Source organism: Corvus hawaiiensis, chromosome 1 (assembly GCF_020740725.1).
Source record: "Corvus hawaiiensis isolate bCorHaw1 chromosome 1, bCorHaw1.pri.cur, whole genome shotgun sequence".
NCBI classification, from domain to species: domain Eukaryota; kingdom Metazoa; phylum Chordata; class Aves; order Passeriformes; family Corvidae; genus Corvus; species Corvus hawaiiensis.
In genome coordinates this window covers 85,871,353-85,888,547 of record NC_063213.1, presented here as the reverse complement: position 1 = coordinate 85,888,547, position 17,195 = coordinate 85,871,353, and the positions used below count along the sequence as shown (strand labels likewise).

At 41.8% G+C, this 17,195-nt stretch overlaps 1 protein-coding gene across 3 annotated transcripts in view; it reads right to left on the bottom strand.

Moving 5' to 3' along the window:
• Positions 1-953: 953 nt before the first annotated feature.
• VWC2 (von Willebrand factor C domain containing 2) overlaps positions 954-17,195 on the bottom strand; it is a 57,491-nt gene continuing 41,249 nt past the window's right edge. For all 3 annotated transcript variants that reach the window (XM_048312369.1, XM_048312380.1, XM_048312389.1), the window contains exon 4: positions 954-1,422. In XM_048312369.1, coding sequence (XP_048168326.1) covers positions 1,271-1,422 — 152 coding nt within the window. In that variant the 3' untranslated portion in view covers positions 954-1,270. The remainder of the gene's footprint in view (positions 1,423-17,195) is intronic.

The window sequence follows — 17,195 nt, the reverse complement described above, 5'->3', positions numbered from 1 at the left end:
AAAAGCAAATCCATGTTTCTTGAGCCGCTGCCCTAACAGGTATTCAAAGCTGACCTATTGTTGGATTTGGTGATAAACTAAACTAAAACTGAAATGAATTTAAGCAAAGGCTGTGGGTGGCTGAAGCAGGGAGATGTGATTCACCTCACATGTAGTCAGGCTCAGACTATGTACCAGAAATCCCCTGATGGATTCAAAGATGGAGTTTTAAACCTTTCACTTTAATAGAGTGTCACAGACCCTGTACACACTGCCAAACAAAATGCTGAGCCACATTCAAACAAGGTGGCAGGAGCAGGGTCTAGGGAATGGTGCAGCTACTAACCAGCTCTCCTACCCACAATTTAGCAATGTGGAGCCACATCACTGAAGGCTTGTTTGGCTGCTGTAGCCCTCCCAAGCTGCACTTCTCCATATCCATTATGCATCACATTAATGATGCTCTGCGGTTATTTACCATCATTTCCACCAGCTTGGTGATGCCATATTATATCAAAGAGATATTTGTCCCTCTGATAAATTTATGTCTGAAATGAATATTAAGAATCAAATTTGTCTCAATAAATATCTATAGCAGCAGCTATGAGAGACCAGTTTCATAACACTGCTCCAAGTTGTCTTGGCTGTGGAGCAGGAGACAGGAGCACAAATAAAACTAAGATATGGAGCTGACCCACCTCTACATTACAGCAAATTTATGTTCATAAAAGAACACATGTTCTCTGAAAGCAAATTCTACTTCTCTTTTTTCCAAAACTGAGAATGTCAAAGTTTTGTCATGTGCTATCTCTTGCCTGCCCCAATAAACTCAAAATAAGCAAAAAACCCCAAACCCAAAACAGAACCAAAAAAAACACACAAGAAAACCCTCGTATAGTGAAACTGGAACAGAAATGTAATGTTTTAGCCATGGCACATGTATACAAGAAGAGAGGCAATGATACTTTAATCTGTAATGTCTATATAAAACATTTATTTTTAAGCTCTATAATGGTATTATAGAAATACATAGAATATTTTATAGTGTATTTTAGTGTACTCACTGTGAAAATAACACATTTAAGACAGGTATTCTTATGTCCAAACATTTTAAATATATGCACTTCTTTGCTTTGCAGTATTATGTTACTCTGAAAAACAAAATATCAGTATTTTATTCTTTGCTCCTTGCCAGAATCTTCTCATTAGGATTTCCCTGGGTCATCTTGGGTGCTCTCTGCTGTGGGATATTTTATAAAAACCACGAGAAGTCCGTAGATTTGTAGATTTCCTATATTTGCTTGCATTCATGTCTAGTGCACATCGCTTGCCGTTCAATCCTCCAAGTGCCTTCTTCGTAAGTACAGTGACATATAGTGCATTCATCAGTTTTCACCTCCCGGCCTGCTGGAATGACAAGGGTTTCTGCAAAGCAGTTCGGGCCTAAAAGAAGGAGAGAGTTCATTATGTGACACCCACAGCACACTGCAATCCATCCTAGCACAATCCTAGACCTGGGCATGGAAAACCTCCCACAGAGTGAGTAACGCTGGGCACACTGAACAAACATGGGCATCGTGTACGAGGCATAAAAGCAGCCAAGAATGCAAAGACCCTGCCCTCCAAAGTGGCTGGAGGTTTCTGGTACGGATTGTCCCTGCCTTCCACATGGGAAGGTGCAATAAAACCTTTTGCAACCTGCAACTGTGCCAGAGACCTGGGCACACACTGATGGTGCAGATGAACACAGATTGAAGCTAGAGAAAATGCCAGCTGTTGATAATTCAACAGTCCTACTGTAAGCTACTAGAGAACCACTTACACATTTTATTACTTTTTTCCCACAGGAAACAAGCATTTTAGTTTTTGTAGTAATCATAGTATCACATTAGCTCCCTTTCTTTTTCCAGCAGAGTGGAATAGCTTTAGCCTCTTCTGAGTGAGCACACTTTTCATGTATAAAATGAAATATTCCATTTTATGTAAGTCAGTAAGTCTACAAACGCCCCTTTTCATAGTACACTGAAATCACTTCATTTCCAAGGATGAAACAGGAGAAAAACCCACCAGCACAACATTCCGAAGACCGGTCTGGTTCTTTCAAAAAGCAGAAGGCTGTGAGGGCTGTTTTATCTATATTTATGTCAAAAAAGAAGTCTATTTCTGCCTTGAAAATCCACATGCACTTGCGGAGCAGCATTAAACTCTCCAACCATGTATCTATCTGCTGATATGCCCCCAGTGGAACTCGGCCCTTCCATTTAATGAGCACACACGGCAGCTGCTCAGGCACAGCCTAGCCACTCCACAGCACTTTGACACCACTGTCATCAGGGCAGGATTTGTAGCAGGGGCCAGGATACACTGATCTGATACTGCTGAAATTCTTCAAGGCTATGGATGCACAAAGCACTTGTTGACTGCCTGCCTGTTTACCATATGAATAAATATATCCCACATAGGCTCAGTCTTCCACTGCTAAGGGTTTACTCCAAGACCAGCACCAAAGAGCACGGCTGCTTCTTCTACAGAAATGTAGCCCACCTCCTGGGCCACGCATTTTAAAGCACAAACCAAATAGTTCAGAAATCAGTTTCAATAGTTGTCTCTTTGAAACAGGTTATGTCTTTGTGTGCACACAACAGCCTGAGAATTAGATGCCAAATTTGCCATAAAGAAAGCCTTTCCTCACTGAAGAGTTATCTCTAGAAGAGACCTGCAAGACTTGCAGAAATTTGCTTCCCCAAGTGGTACCCCTTAATGCTCTGAATATTTAAGCCCATACTTTGTTTTCATAGAATCACAGACTGTACAATCATTAAGGTTGGAAAAGACCTCTAAGGTCATTGAGTCCAACTGTTAACCCAGCACCACCATGTTCACCACTAAACCATATCCCCATGTGCCACATCCACATATCTTTTCAACACTTCCAGGGATAGTGATTCCACCATTTCCCTGGGCAGACTATTCCAGTTTTGGAACTGACTTGACAATTATCTTCAACACGTGGCTTCTTGCACAATTTTGGGTGACTTCCTGCCCGTTTGGATACAGAATGTGCAGCAAAATAGAGCATATCTCATGTAAAATCACCGACTTTACTGTCCTAATGTTACTGTGATACTACTGTGTTTTCAGTCCCTCCATCTGTCCATGCAAAGTATTACTGAGCTGGAAACACTGGAAGGAGGACTTTTGGGGTGGAAGCAATGCTCCTGAGTCCCCACTGCACACTGGGAGGTGCCCTGGGTTTCAACCAAGATAAAGCAGAGCTCACTATGCTGTCCTCAGTGTTTAAAATATTTGAATGTTGATCTGTATAGTTCTGTTTCAGTGAAATACATATTCTTCTTGCACCTAATAAAGTTTTATCCCAAGATGAGTTCACCTGCACATTAGGTAAAGATACCTGGATGTTTTGCATGCTGGACTGTAACAGCCCCATGATTTACAAAGCTGTATGATATAAAGAGTTAAAATATTAAAAGCAGAATCTACTTTCCATAGAAAATTTGTATGAAACCTGCAAGACCACTTGAAATTTAAACACTATTTGAAAGAAACCGGAGGAACAAAAGTGATGTCAATCTCCTGTACAGGATTTATTTCATTCTGGAAAAGCAAATGTTATAGGTTATACTTGGTTATAAAAACCAACCAGGGAATGAAGTAAAAAGGGTGCAACACACATAATATAATTCACTCGGATTCAGCATGTAAATGCCTCCAGTCACAATTAGCAACACTTTAATGTCATGCGTGACGAGTCCTTTTTACATCAGATAATTATTTAATATAAAGATTCAACAAGTTAGACCTCAACTGCTAAACTATTTTATATGGGGCAAAGTCATTGCTTTGGTAAATCCACAGAAGAGCAATAACCATCTACCTGGGAAAGGGACCTGAAAAAAATAAATGGCAGCAACAAATGCTGTTTTAGTACCATGGAACTTTTCCTTAGAAAATTGCCCATTTTCTGGTTCTGCTTTTGCACCCATCATTACAGTAACTGCAAATCTTGCATCGTACTTAAGCTGACAACAGTCAAGTGGCATCCTTGCCCTCACCTTTTTCTCTGCAATATCATGCACAACATTGTGGGTAATGTTACAGAAAAGGTCATCAATGAAAAGGCTGAACTGACTGGATTACTGCAACATCATGCACATAAATGTCAGTGCAATATAGTGTCCAAACACGGGAAAATAATTCCACAACTCTCCTTTTATTATTTCTCCAAACTCTCAGACTTCTAGGGAAAATAGCTCTGAGGTTCACCCCAAACCCTCATTCGATTTTGAAGCTGCATGAGCTTGTCCTGGCTCTTGGTGTCCTGTGCCTCCCTTCCCACCAGGCAGGGAATGCTTGTCCCTTTCCTCTTCCTCTGAGGAGCAGTCACAGAACCCAGACTTACATGGCTAGACTGATGTGCAGTGATGGGGTATATGTGGGACAGCACTGGTGGGACCCTTGGTTAAGGGCTGCTCTGGCTCCCCTGTGCCTCCAGCAGCCCTGCCCTGGCCCCTGCCTGTCACACAGTCACAGAATACTCTCAGCTGGAAGAGACCCACAAGGATCATCAAGTCCAGTTGGAGGGACAGTGATGATGAAGCTGCTAATGATTCTCTGCCAGTCTAAAAGGACAGTAGGGGAACTGAGGAATGGATGATTTTGAACAGACAGTGGGAAGGCCAGGAGGCACAGCAGGCACACAAAGCCTGGTTCTGAAAGCCACTGAATGCCATTTCCTCAGTCTCCCCTAGAAGAGGGAGGCAGAAATGTGTTTCCTCCACATTCAGAGTGGACGAGTTGCCCCAATGGCAAGGCATTTGCTGAAACTACTGCTTTACTTAAAACTGGGCATTTTATATTGATATAGCAAGATTTTCAAGAGGTGAGCCATTTTTGAGTTTCCAAGTTTGCAAAATGACCTGGCTTAGCACATGAAAAGCATTTCCGAGTGAATCGTGGCTGTTCCAACCCCACAGCAGCAGTGGCCTTTCTCACTAGATGCTGCTGCTGCAGGAGCAGTGAATTTGTTCACCTTAGTCTACAAAGGAGGTTGCCTGCTTTCTGAGCTCCTTCTTGACAACATCACTACTCTGCCCAACTTCAGCACCTGGTACTTGCTCAGTGCAGCACTGGCTTGTTTGCTGTGCAGTATAAACCTCCGGGCCCCATCCCCAACTGTGTACACTTATATAGCTCTAAGGCAGTCAGTGGTGCTGCACTTCTTCACAGCAGATGAAGATCTTGCTCTATCACTCTTAAACCTGGCAGAAAATTCATTATGACATATTGTATCAATTCTGAGTACAGCTTGAAATTTACCACGACATCGTTTGTTTTCCTGAAGTATACAACTGGTGCTGTCAGACTCCACTCGAGCCATACCATGCTGGTATCAGCACAGATTTCTTTCCCAGGGCTAAGGCACAGTTGCTGCCATTGCAGCGATGTCTCAAAGCAGCAAGTTCAGTGCAAATCTTCGGTTCTCACACTGAGCACCAGACTGGCATGCAGCTCTTGGCTTCCCTGCATCTGAAACACTGAATCCTAGCTTCCAAAAGCAATGTTTTTACTGGGATCTAAAGAAGGAGGAAGGCAGATTGAATGGTTAATTCACTGAGCAGTTATAAAGAGATCCTCATCTTAGAAACACTTAAAAAATGAAAAAAGTTTCAAAATATTATTGGGGTAAACACTGCTGTTGTAATTTTTTTTTTTTTAAATACTTACACTGGTCCTGTGGAAAGTTTCCAACAACTTATACACTATGCTTCAGCGTTGACAAAGGCAACAATCTAATTAAAATGCAAATTTTGTTATCTCAGAAGGAAACAGCTGATGCCAATTCTCAGTAGAGAATGCCCAAGCCACTCACCTACAGAAGCACCTGTAACCTTGACAACCTCAGAAGCGCCTCTCTGAAACTCCTCCTCCCCTCCTTCCACAAAATCACAGCTGTATGTCACGGAGCTGTTCCTGTTTCCTCTTCCTCCTGCCCTTGCTTTTGTATGGGCACATGTTCTAATCAGTTAAAAAAATATGAGATACAGCAATTTGGTAAATCACAATTGAATCAACTGTTTTCATCATGCGTTAAACCAAATCATGGACAAAGAAATCTGTTCAACTGCAAGTTAATGTGCTTGCCTGGAGAATAAGTCACAGCAGATTTTTGCCAATTAAAACTACAGTGACAACCTCTGTAATTCAACACTTTGATGTAAGACTGCTTTGGGCTCTAGTTTGTACTAAACTTCCTCACAGCTGCCCCTCTAATAGCTCCTTGCAGCAGTCAAACAGGCCACTTCCAAGGCACCTGACAGCAGCCCCATCTACCCTGACAGTTTTCTGGCACTCATCACTGGCATCACTCATTCTGGCATCATTCATGTGGTATTAGAGCACTTTGTAAACTGCATAACTTCAATATTTAGCTTACCCCCCTGGCTTTATTTACACTTTTTTTTTCATTTTTCATGGAGACAGTTCCAACAGTTAAAATGTGGAAAGACAGATTTCCACTTTGCCCTGAAAGTGTTGAGAACCATGACAATATACAAGAAGGAGCTGTGCTGAGTGAGATCAGAGGTCCACCTGCAACAGCAGCAGCCAGAAGGAGATGCAGGGGGAGGTATACAGGGACAGAGCAAGCACACATAACCAGCTTCCAGCACTGTCTGAATCAGAAATTTGGTAAATGGCTCCTCCTTGCTGAGTTAGTGGAGTTAATGGATGGAGTTAAAATGTTACTTTATGATTAACCTCTCCTGTACAGTAGCGCAGTGATATTTCCTGTTTCCCTTCCTATTTTCCTCCTACTTCCTGACATTCACTTTTCTGTTGTGACCACAGATGAAAAAGTTGAGTTGATGTTTTCATTACAGTTACGAGTTTTACATCAGATAGAAATTTTATAGAAAAAAACGTATCACTGCACTCAAGTAAAATCTGCTGCTGCCTCTGTTACATAAAAGTTTCGCTGTCCAGAAATGCTACTTGACAGTCTTCCATGTACAGCAAGAGAGTTTCTGTTGCTCAGTAATTCCAGGAACATGCTGGGGAAAGCAAAGCCTTCCCTCCCATCTCTCAGATCTTTCTTCTTTCTGATGTTTCAAGACTTCCTTCATTGCAGATGCCAGGGAGACTAATGAAACACTGAGCTGGAAAACGTAGCCAAGCTACCTGCCTTCATTTCAAGCTGTCTACTGCTGCCAGTGACCTGGGATGCCACAATACAAAGCCAAGGACATTTTGGCAGTTACACTGGGGAGCTAGGACAGCCAAGGGCCAAACCATGGACAGATGTTGGCTGTGCCTGCTTCCCAGTGCACAGGGACACAAAGCCCCTTCTCACCTGCTTAGATATTTGAGATAGGTTTTTGAAACATTCTAATGTGGCATGGTGAGACACTAAAACAAGGCTGCTGTGCCACGTAGCACCACAACAGAAAGATTTTTGAGATACAGGCATTATCTCCTCGTCCCTCTCAAATCTAATCACTTTCTCCAGAGATGGTATCGGTACCTACTTTGTGTCCTGTCAATCTCTAATCTCTTCTAAAGAGTCTGTATCTCCCTGACTTGATTTTGTTTCCCTCTCACATGGATGTGTGTATATACATAATACATCTAGCTCCTGCGAAATGTCAGGTCAGAAGATAAAGCACAAAGAACAGCTGGTAAAAGGAGTCTGTGACCAGGATTACAGCAGACTCTCATTCTCTCACAAAGGTAAGTTCATCATCCCTGCTACTGTCATGATGCTGGTTTCTCCCAGTCTATCCCAAACTTTTACTTGCCTCAGTAGCTCTGAACACAACTGAACCAAGTCCAGTTTCAATTTTCAATTACAGAAGAAGGATTCAGGTAGACCCAATTTTAAAAGCAATTTGAGACCCTGAAAAACCATGTACTATTTCCATAGTTTATCAATGCTTTAAGATACTGGCAGCCAAAGAACCATGGCAGATATCCTAACAGACTTCCAATAAATGTATGTGTATATGACAAGGAAAAGCAAAATAAAAGTATTCATCCGTTTTGTGATATTTCCTAGCTGCTTTGGGAAGTAACGAAAAAACAGTGGGTGCAAAATGCAACCTTCCATGAAAGCATCATATTTTTCATTCTATACAGAACTTTGGTGATTTTAAGAATAATAAAACCCCTCCCTCTGTTAGGGCCATATTTTTTAGATGCATAGGGAGCTGACAGATTGGAAGAAACAATCAGCATTTTGCCATCTAATTTAGAAGGATGTGTATAGCAGTGTCTGCTGTGAGTGGACAGACAGAAGAGAGCCCAAGGAAGCTCTTCCGTAACTAAAGAGGGTGACCATGTCATCAGTGGCACTGCTGTGACAAAGTGGGTATCAAAGCTATGGCACTTGCTGTAGCCTACGTGTGCCTCTGTGCGTGCATGTGCTTTAATCCAGAACATAAACCAGCTCTAATCTACTTAAGAGCTGGGTTTTAATGTTCTGCTGATGAGACTCGCAAGCCCTGTTTACAACCATGTTCCGTTGTTTTACTTTCTCATTTACCATGTGTGACAGCAGTACTGATGAGTGTTTTATTCTGCCTCCAGTCCTAGAAATTGGAGTAGTGTCCAAAAAGACCCACAGAACATGAAACAATGCCACCACAGCCACTGGACTGGTCCTTTTCACTACTGCTTCTTCCCAGCTCTGATTCTCCATCACCTTGCACTTGGTGGTGATGTTAGCATCCCTGGAATGACAATGCCAAATTCTACCGAAACCACTGACAACGCCAGTGCTACCACTACCAAAAAGGGCTGCAGAGTTTTGCACAGATAGAAATGGCCTGCAGGAAGGGAACAGTCTGCAACCTGCCACTGCTGCTGTCTCCTTAGATTTTCAGGTGTATCCAGTGAGCTGCATTTCAGATATCTGCTTTTTGTGTACTGAATACAAAGAAGCAAAGGAGCATCGAACACTACACAATCCAATACCACATGAGCCAAATAGAAAGCCTTGAAGCATAAAGGGCTCAATTAAACATGAGGCTTGACTGCCATAAAAATAAACTGCATCAAACAACATCCTTTATCAGAGAAAATACAGAAATACTCAAATAGGCTACTTAAAATGGTCTTCAAGGTTCCTGGGACTTGTAAAGGGACACTGTATTCTATCCAGAAATGGCAACAATTAGACATGAGCTGAACACTGTGGATATCTCACAGAAAATTACATAAGCACTTAGAAGCCAGCAAGCTGTGCATCGATTTTAGGCTCAGCTTTCTTGCAGATCTGTCACAACCCTGATGATTAGGAAATTAGAGACATCGGGCTTGAATGTATGGAGAAAAACCATGTCAGATGCCTGAGATAGCAAAGAATCACAGAATTTTTTATGTTGAAGAAGATCTTTAAGATCATTGAGTCCATACGTTAACCCAGTACTGCCAAGTCTGCCACTAAACCGTGTCCCCAAGTGCCACATCCACAGGCCTATTGAATGCTTTCAGGCATGGTGACTCCCCTGTTTCCCTGGGCAGCCTGTTCCAATGCCTGACCACCCTTTCATTAAGAAATTTTTCTTAATATCCAATCTAAACCCCCCCTTACACAACTTGAGGCCACTTCCTCTCATCCTGTCACTTGTTACTTGGGAGAAGTGACCCGCACCTGGCTACAGGCTCCTTTCAGGTAGTTTTAGAGAGTAATAAGGTCACCCCTGAGCCTCCTTCTCCCCAGACTAAGCAACCCCATCTCCCTCAGCTGCTCTTCATAGGACATGCACTCTATACACCAGCTCCATTGCCCTTCTCTGGACACACTCCAGCACATCAATGTCCTTGTAGTGAGGGGCCCAGAACTGGACACAGGATTTGAGGTGTGGCCCCAATGCTGAGCCCTGGGGAACACCAGTAGTGACCGGCTGCCAGCTGGATGGAACTCCATTCACCACCACTCACTGGGTCCAGTCATCCAGATGCTTTTTTACCAAGTGAACAGTGAACCAGTCCAAGCCATGAGCAGCCAATTTCTCCAGGAGAATGCTGTGGGAGGAACAGTAAATCTTGAGGGCTGGCACTCCTTACCCTGCTTAGCACCGTCCCTGCCTGCTGGGACCAGGTTACACTTGCAGAAAGCTGCCTGCCTGCACTCCCTGCAGCTCTCTCTCTGCTCCACCCTGCACCATCCAGACTGGACTGTGAACCAGCCTGGGCTAAAGCCAGTCTGGAAGAGAGCCTGGTGGTTTGGTCTGGGACATGACCTGTGTGCAGCATTCTGCAGAGGTGCTTGCAATGGAGTGGGGCCCAGGGAGTGCATGGGAGTAGCACTGGCTACTTGGAAATTACTTCTGAAGCCCAGAGAGGGCAGTCACATCTAAGAAAACAAACCGAATCATTGCTGGTTTTTCCCCGTTACAGAAACTGCAGAAGAACTGCCACGCACTGTGGTGACTGGCAACAGTGATGGGGCAGTCTGTGGCTGCAGCAGGGTGAGACGCCTGCCTGCCCCAGCACTTCTAGCATTGGAGCTTGAAAACCCTGCTGTTGAGGTTAATGGGGCTAATGCTTCCCTTTCTTAAGCTGTTTATTCATCCCAGTGACCCTGCTGTGCTTGGCAGGATAACTGCGGACCTGCTCAGCACTAAGACATCTTTGCACTGGGAACATCAGCTTACTCTTCAGATTAAGCAAGCCATGCCTTTGTTGAAAGATCCTCCACAAGTTATCCTAAAAAACTGTTATGCAAGTTTAAACAGATTCTGCTCTTCTAAAAGCACATGATACAGGCCAGTAACTGAATGCCTCAGAGATTTGCTGCAAACACTGTAACTAAAAGCACATTTTAATTAGCCAAAACACTGCAGCACTGGTGGGCTGTAGTGTCTATCAGACAGGTTAATTAGGTCGCTGAGAAGCAGTCAGTAACTTAGGCAAAAATGCACATACAGTCAGGATTTTATATGTCCTGAAACACAGGCTAAATGCAGGATAATGAAGGATAAGATTTAGAGAATTATTTTTGGAAAATCCCTAAAGACTTCAACTAAATCAAAAGCTAAAGTGGTACCAAAGTACAGTAGGAAGAAGAATCTAAATCAGTATATTTTTTAGTCACTATAAATCACTGGCTAGCAAGACTACAATATGAGAGGATGGCCAGTGGCTACCTACTACTACAAGGAATTATTCAATCAAACCAACAAAACATCATCAGTCAAGCATCAGCCATTTTTCACTACATTTTAGAATAAACACACTGAATACAGTTAAACCAGAGGTTATCTTTCTTACTGAGAATGATTTATAACAAAATCCTGAATGTAGTATCCTTCAAGTCCTGATACACTGTCACAGCAGACAGTGACAACTCTCCCAATTAAACAGTCCCCTTGCAAGTTTAGGTGTTGTATAAAAGCTTGGTTTGGCTTTTTTGTTGTTATTTTAGGTTTTGTGTCATCATTACTGATCCTTTCGGGCTTCTTTGTTTTAGTTGTGATCTTAGGGGCTTGTATGCACAGACAGATTTCTAGCCTCTCTTCACTAGAGCTGGTTTGCTCTGGTTGTAGGGGTACAGATGTACCTAACGTGCCTCCCTCTAGGTAATCTGCTGCTGAAGTGATACACGCCAACGAGCAAGAAGTGTCATCACTGAAGGAGCTGCATTTTGGGATCTCAGACACCTGTGTAACCCTCTCATACAGGCGAGCTGTGAGCAAAGCTGACAGCTGCAGAAAGAGGAAGCAGAGGTTAAGACTCTTAAAGGGAATAAAGTTTGTGCAGTAACAGAAATAAGTGGTCTGTCCCATCTGAACTGCTCAGCTTTCTACTTGAAGACTTTGGCCCTGTGGCAGTTTCTTGACTGTATCTGTGATTTTTGTGCTTATTTTATCCATTTCCTTTAAGTTATAAAAGGTAAATACCCAGCCAAGATGAACCCCAGCACAACTGTTATTTAAAACATTAAAAAACCCAAACAGTTCCACAAAGGACTTTCTTCAGTATGGTCAGAAGACTGACCACCTTCTTTCCCTCTTCTACCTTTCTCATTTAGAATGTTTCCAGTAATCTTCCTCCTAAAACCAGAAAAACAGTACCCTTTCTTACAGGAATAGAAGTGTCAGGGATTGGTGCCAAAGAATGAATTACAACTGTTGGCATGTCACACATCGTTTTAAAATACAATGAATTCTAACAATGTCCTTTGCTGTGCATTGTTAGCTCCATTGACTGAAATAAAAAACTGTCCTTGTATAAAACAGCTGTAATGCATGGGAACCAGAACAGGAAAATGAAGAACCTGTTTAGTCACCAGTATTAACAAATTATTTCTATCTTTGGGTGTGAAAATTTACAAAATATACAGTTGTAATTGCTAGTTGTTTTAATGTCATATTTTTACTGTGTGAATATACCTGTAAAGAACTGAGTTTTTAAGGAAAAATTCCGTATCGGCTAGTTTTAATATGTACCTAAGTTACTCGACAACAGAGAAAAATCACAGTATTTTTATGAGCAAAAGAAAGGTTATACTTTGCCCTTCATGCTACTCAATCAATAATTCTACCTTTTCATCCCCTGTAACGATTTTCCCCTGGTGGTTATGAAACACAGCCCTGACACAGCTTGCTTTGGAAAGACTGCATTTTGTACCTGTGGAGGAAGCTGAATTTAAAATCACAGGAAAATCTCTCTGTGAGAACACACTCTTCCTGCCCCTGGTAGCCCAAGCAGGGTACCCTGAGCAGCCCTGCTCCCACAGCTCCATGGCCCGGATGCGATCTGGGAAAAGTCTGGCAGTGGTCCCTGCTCCAGCACACTGCTTCTGGACAGACACAGTTCTGGGGATAGGCACCCAGCTTTGCCACCTAAAAACCAGGGATCTGGTGCAAGCCAGCCACCTACAGACCCCGTACATGGAGGAAAAGGAAGAGGCAAGTCTTTGCTCAATCCTGCAGACAGATGCTGCCACAGCTGCTCACTAGTCTGGTCTGCAGGTTGAGCCCTTCACCAGCACACAGGCATCCTCCTCACATTTCAGCCCTGTTTCTCACATGGGCTCCTAGTACCACTCCCTTACCTCGTTAAGGTCTTGCACAGCATACTGAGTGAGATGCTAAAACACCACCATTTGGATGAAAGAAATACTCTGGATGGGAAGGGGTGCATTAAATAATAGTTATTTTTCTGTTGATCAGAAACTCAACAAGTCAGAGCTGAAAATTTGAGATGCCATTCCTGAGGAGATTTCACATACTCCACTTAGGACCGTGTCTAAAGCCAGCTTTTTAGAAGTACAACCAGGTACTATGCAAATCTAAATATATTAAGTTGCAACATGAAAATCCATCACTACCTGAAGTTGATTTCCTCTTATTTCCATTTGCATCACCCTCACACAACTCATCAATCAAAAACTAGCATACAGGAATGCTTTGGAGAAGGAAGAGTGGGAAACCAGAAGACGGAAGGGTGATTCATTGCAAAAGAAAAAGATTAGGAAGCCACTGGTGTTGAAGAAACCAAATTAGTGGGATTTCAAGCAGGAAGGAAAAAGGCAAGAAAGCAGGCAAGGTGACTGGCAAAATTATTTTAAGGAATCACCTTTTTATTGAGATGGAAAGACAGAGGGTTTGAAGTGAGAGACATGAATCATAAAAGATACGAGAACCGGCTTTGTTAAATGTAAGGATTGCCTCTGTGAGTTACACAAATCCTTTCATCCAAGAGAAGTGCAGCCACACAGAAATTGCATGTCACTCACAGGGGCACGCATAAAAGGACACGTACTACCCAAAAGAAATCTTCCACGTAACATCACTCAACTTCTTCACTTTTAGAGTCTTAAAGAGCATTTATTTTCCCATGTGCTGCAAAGCCAGGAGCATCATTTGATAGTGCAGTGCTCTTCTCCCATGATGATGTTAGTGCAGGCTCTTTCATTCCATTGCACAGATGTGAGAAATTGGGCAGAGCCCAGTGGAGAGCACAACCCCCTTGGAGCAGCCAGATCTCTGGCTACCTGGACAGATTACAGCTGGACCAGGGGCTAGTCAAAGAAACACAAAGTGAGGATAACAAGCTCATTCCCTTCAACATTCCCATGGCAACTTGTTAAGAGGTATCAATGGATCGAGTCTGCATATTTAGCCACCAACACTAACATCACAGGGTGGGCTATTTTGGCTAGGAAGATTCAGCAGTTCATCCCAGTCACACAGCAGGATACAGACACCTTCAAAAAACACCAGGGCTCATGTAGAGCCCTCTGGTTTTAGCCAGTGCAAACTCACAATCTAAGAAGCCAAAATTCATATGATGGAGGTTGCAAAGATGTCTGCTCTTCTAAGGAGAGACAAGATATTCCCAGTGAGGGGCTGAGCTATGTAAATACCCTACCACTAAGTCAAGGCACTAAGCCCAAGAGGAGACAGGCACTACCAATATTACTGGAGTTCCTGTTCACAGAAGTAGCCATCAAGCTCCTGCAAAGATGCTCAGGGAAAAGCAAGAAATCAGATCAGGCCTTCCATTAAATTAGTAGTCCAGAAAACTCTGAAAAAAACCAAATTGTCTTCCAGAAATGGTCCCCAAGATGGCCAAGTTGGCACTGGGAAGCTGGGCTGCTTCCTAGAGCTTTCTTTTTCTTTTTTTCCCCCTAACATGTAAGACCTCTGGAGCAGTTACTGAGGCATGAAAACCAGTCTTTGTATTTACAGCAATAGAATTATTGTAAACCTATTCTTAAATATTTCCACATATTATATGCTTCTTCGTGTAAAATTATCTCCAAAAGCAATTATTATGGAAATAAAAGTTCTGGGGGAAAACAGCTGGAGCTTTTATGTTTATCTGAAAGTTACATTTGTTTTTTCCTAGGCAGAACCAAAGCATTATGAAACTGTAAATAATTCCCAAGACATTTTGAACTGATTTTCTTAAAACTCAGATTAGTGCACTAGAAAAAGAGTAATAAAATAATACAAAAGTGGTGAAACTAAAAATTAAATTTTAGTTTCTAATGAAGTTATTACTCTAGAATGTCCTACAGCCAATTACAACCTACAACAATTAAACACTTGATGCATGATTACAGTGATAGCTACTCAATCTGTCTTTGGGGTATTCTTCTACTCTCTGGTGATAAAAATGATCACTGCTCACCTGCTGCGTACACAGCGTAAGTATAAAGAAGACTTGGGAAATTTGTGTTGAATAGAAGTTACTATTTTCAAGAACCTCCCTAGAAGACAAAACTAAATTAAAATGAGAAGCTCTTAATTACAGAGTAGATTGGAGTGTCGCAAAACATGTGAGATTCAGAGATGTGGAAAGGGGATGTTTCCTGCAGGAGAACTGATGTCCTAGCAAAGGGGGATATCAGCCCAAGTGGAAGAACCAGCAGATCCTCTAATTTGCTCCCTTTTGCAAGGTGAGGCTCATTCCTGTCTTGCTCTGGGGTTTACTTTGCAATTACTCCCTTTGCACTTGATACCATAACCATTAATAACACAATATGTACTTGTAAAGTCTACAACCATTACTGGATTAGTAATTTATTTTCTGATTCTTTATTCCAAGTCTATATGTAGGTTATGCATGTGCAATTGCAATCCATGTATTAACGTGCATAAAGAATGAATACTGTAAGGAATCTTTGTGGATCGAAAGCTGTGGATGGGTTTTCAAGAGAGGAGAGACAATTGGTCAGAACAGAAGGAAAATCACAAAGTAACTCCAAACCAAAAACCAAAACCAAAACTCTGCAACGGTTTTTAAGGGAAGTCTTGACCACAACACTGAATAAGACCATATAAATGCTTTAAAATAAACTAAAGCACTTTGGAATATAGAATTATATAGATATATAATATATAGATTATATATTTGGAATATAGAAATTATATAGAATTTGTGTAATTCCAGGCACATTACATCAAGGAATAAAATACATCAAGGGGTCTCTTTCCTCAAGCATGATTGTCAGCTGATTTCTACTGTATTAGGAGCACTGCTCCAGGTAAAAGCATCTAGTAGCAGGGCAAAATAATATAGTTGCAAACATAGGATTCCATGAGGGAATCATATGCAAACAGATCTCTTTCAAACATCTCTTCAAAATGCCAGCAATAAAAACCATGGTTAAACACATCTTCATCTTTGGCTAGGGCTGCAAACACCTGAAATGTCAAAGGATACTGGAACTAAATCAAAATACCCTAATCATGGTTAAATAATCAGATTGATACATTTAGATTTCAGATTTTAAGCCTTCTTGGCATATTATGCAATTTTTTCCTCTGGGCACAAAGTCTTAGCAAATAAAACACCTCTATACCTGTCATTATGAGACTCATCTTTCAGCTAATTATGGCATATTTATTCTTAGTGAATAAAATTGTGTGACTGAATACAGATGCTGACAAGCCAGAGAGGGGAAAAGTCTTAAAATAGGATGAAATTGCAGCTATAATGGAAGGCAAGAAGAAAAACTTTGCTTTTTGGCACTTCCTCTCCTTAACTTTCACTTCTTTTCAAAGTGGAACTCATAAAAGCCGCACTAAGTCACTTATTTTTCCCCAATAACTAATCTGTCGTGGGTTCTTCCTGCAGATGACATTGCTTTTAAAAGATCACTTCTAACACAGGTTTCTGGTTGAAGGACAGATTCCACTTCCAGGCTGTTAGAAAGTGAGAAAAAATGTCTAAAGGAGAGGGCTAGCCTGCCTAGCCATATCTGATCACATTTGACTCCCATTACAGACAGAATGCCTGTAGCTTTGTTTCTTACTCATTTGCTTAGTGTTCAGAGAAAGATTTTAAGAAAAGCTTCGACCCTCACCACATTTATTTTCCCCCGCTTAAGTTCTGCCCTATGTTCAGTTTCCAAATGTGAGCTGTGTGAAAAGATTGTAGGAAGATTGTGGAGGGCATTTAAGCATATAGACTTAGGAGAAGAGAGCACCTTGGCCATACTGCAGTAGAGGAGTAATAGGGATGATAAAAAAACAAACCAACCAACCAAAACAAACAAACAAAAAAACCAAAAAGCAACAAACAAACAAATAAAAGTGAAAAATAAGAAAGTGAGGAAATGAAAGAATCTGCAAGGTTCCCATGCAGAAATGTGCAAGTAGTCTACATGTTAAGGAAACCAGGCCCAAGGCATTAAAAAGATTTTAAAAGCACTTTCTCCTCCTCCAGCTATTAGGGCATGAGCA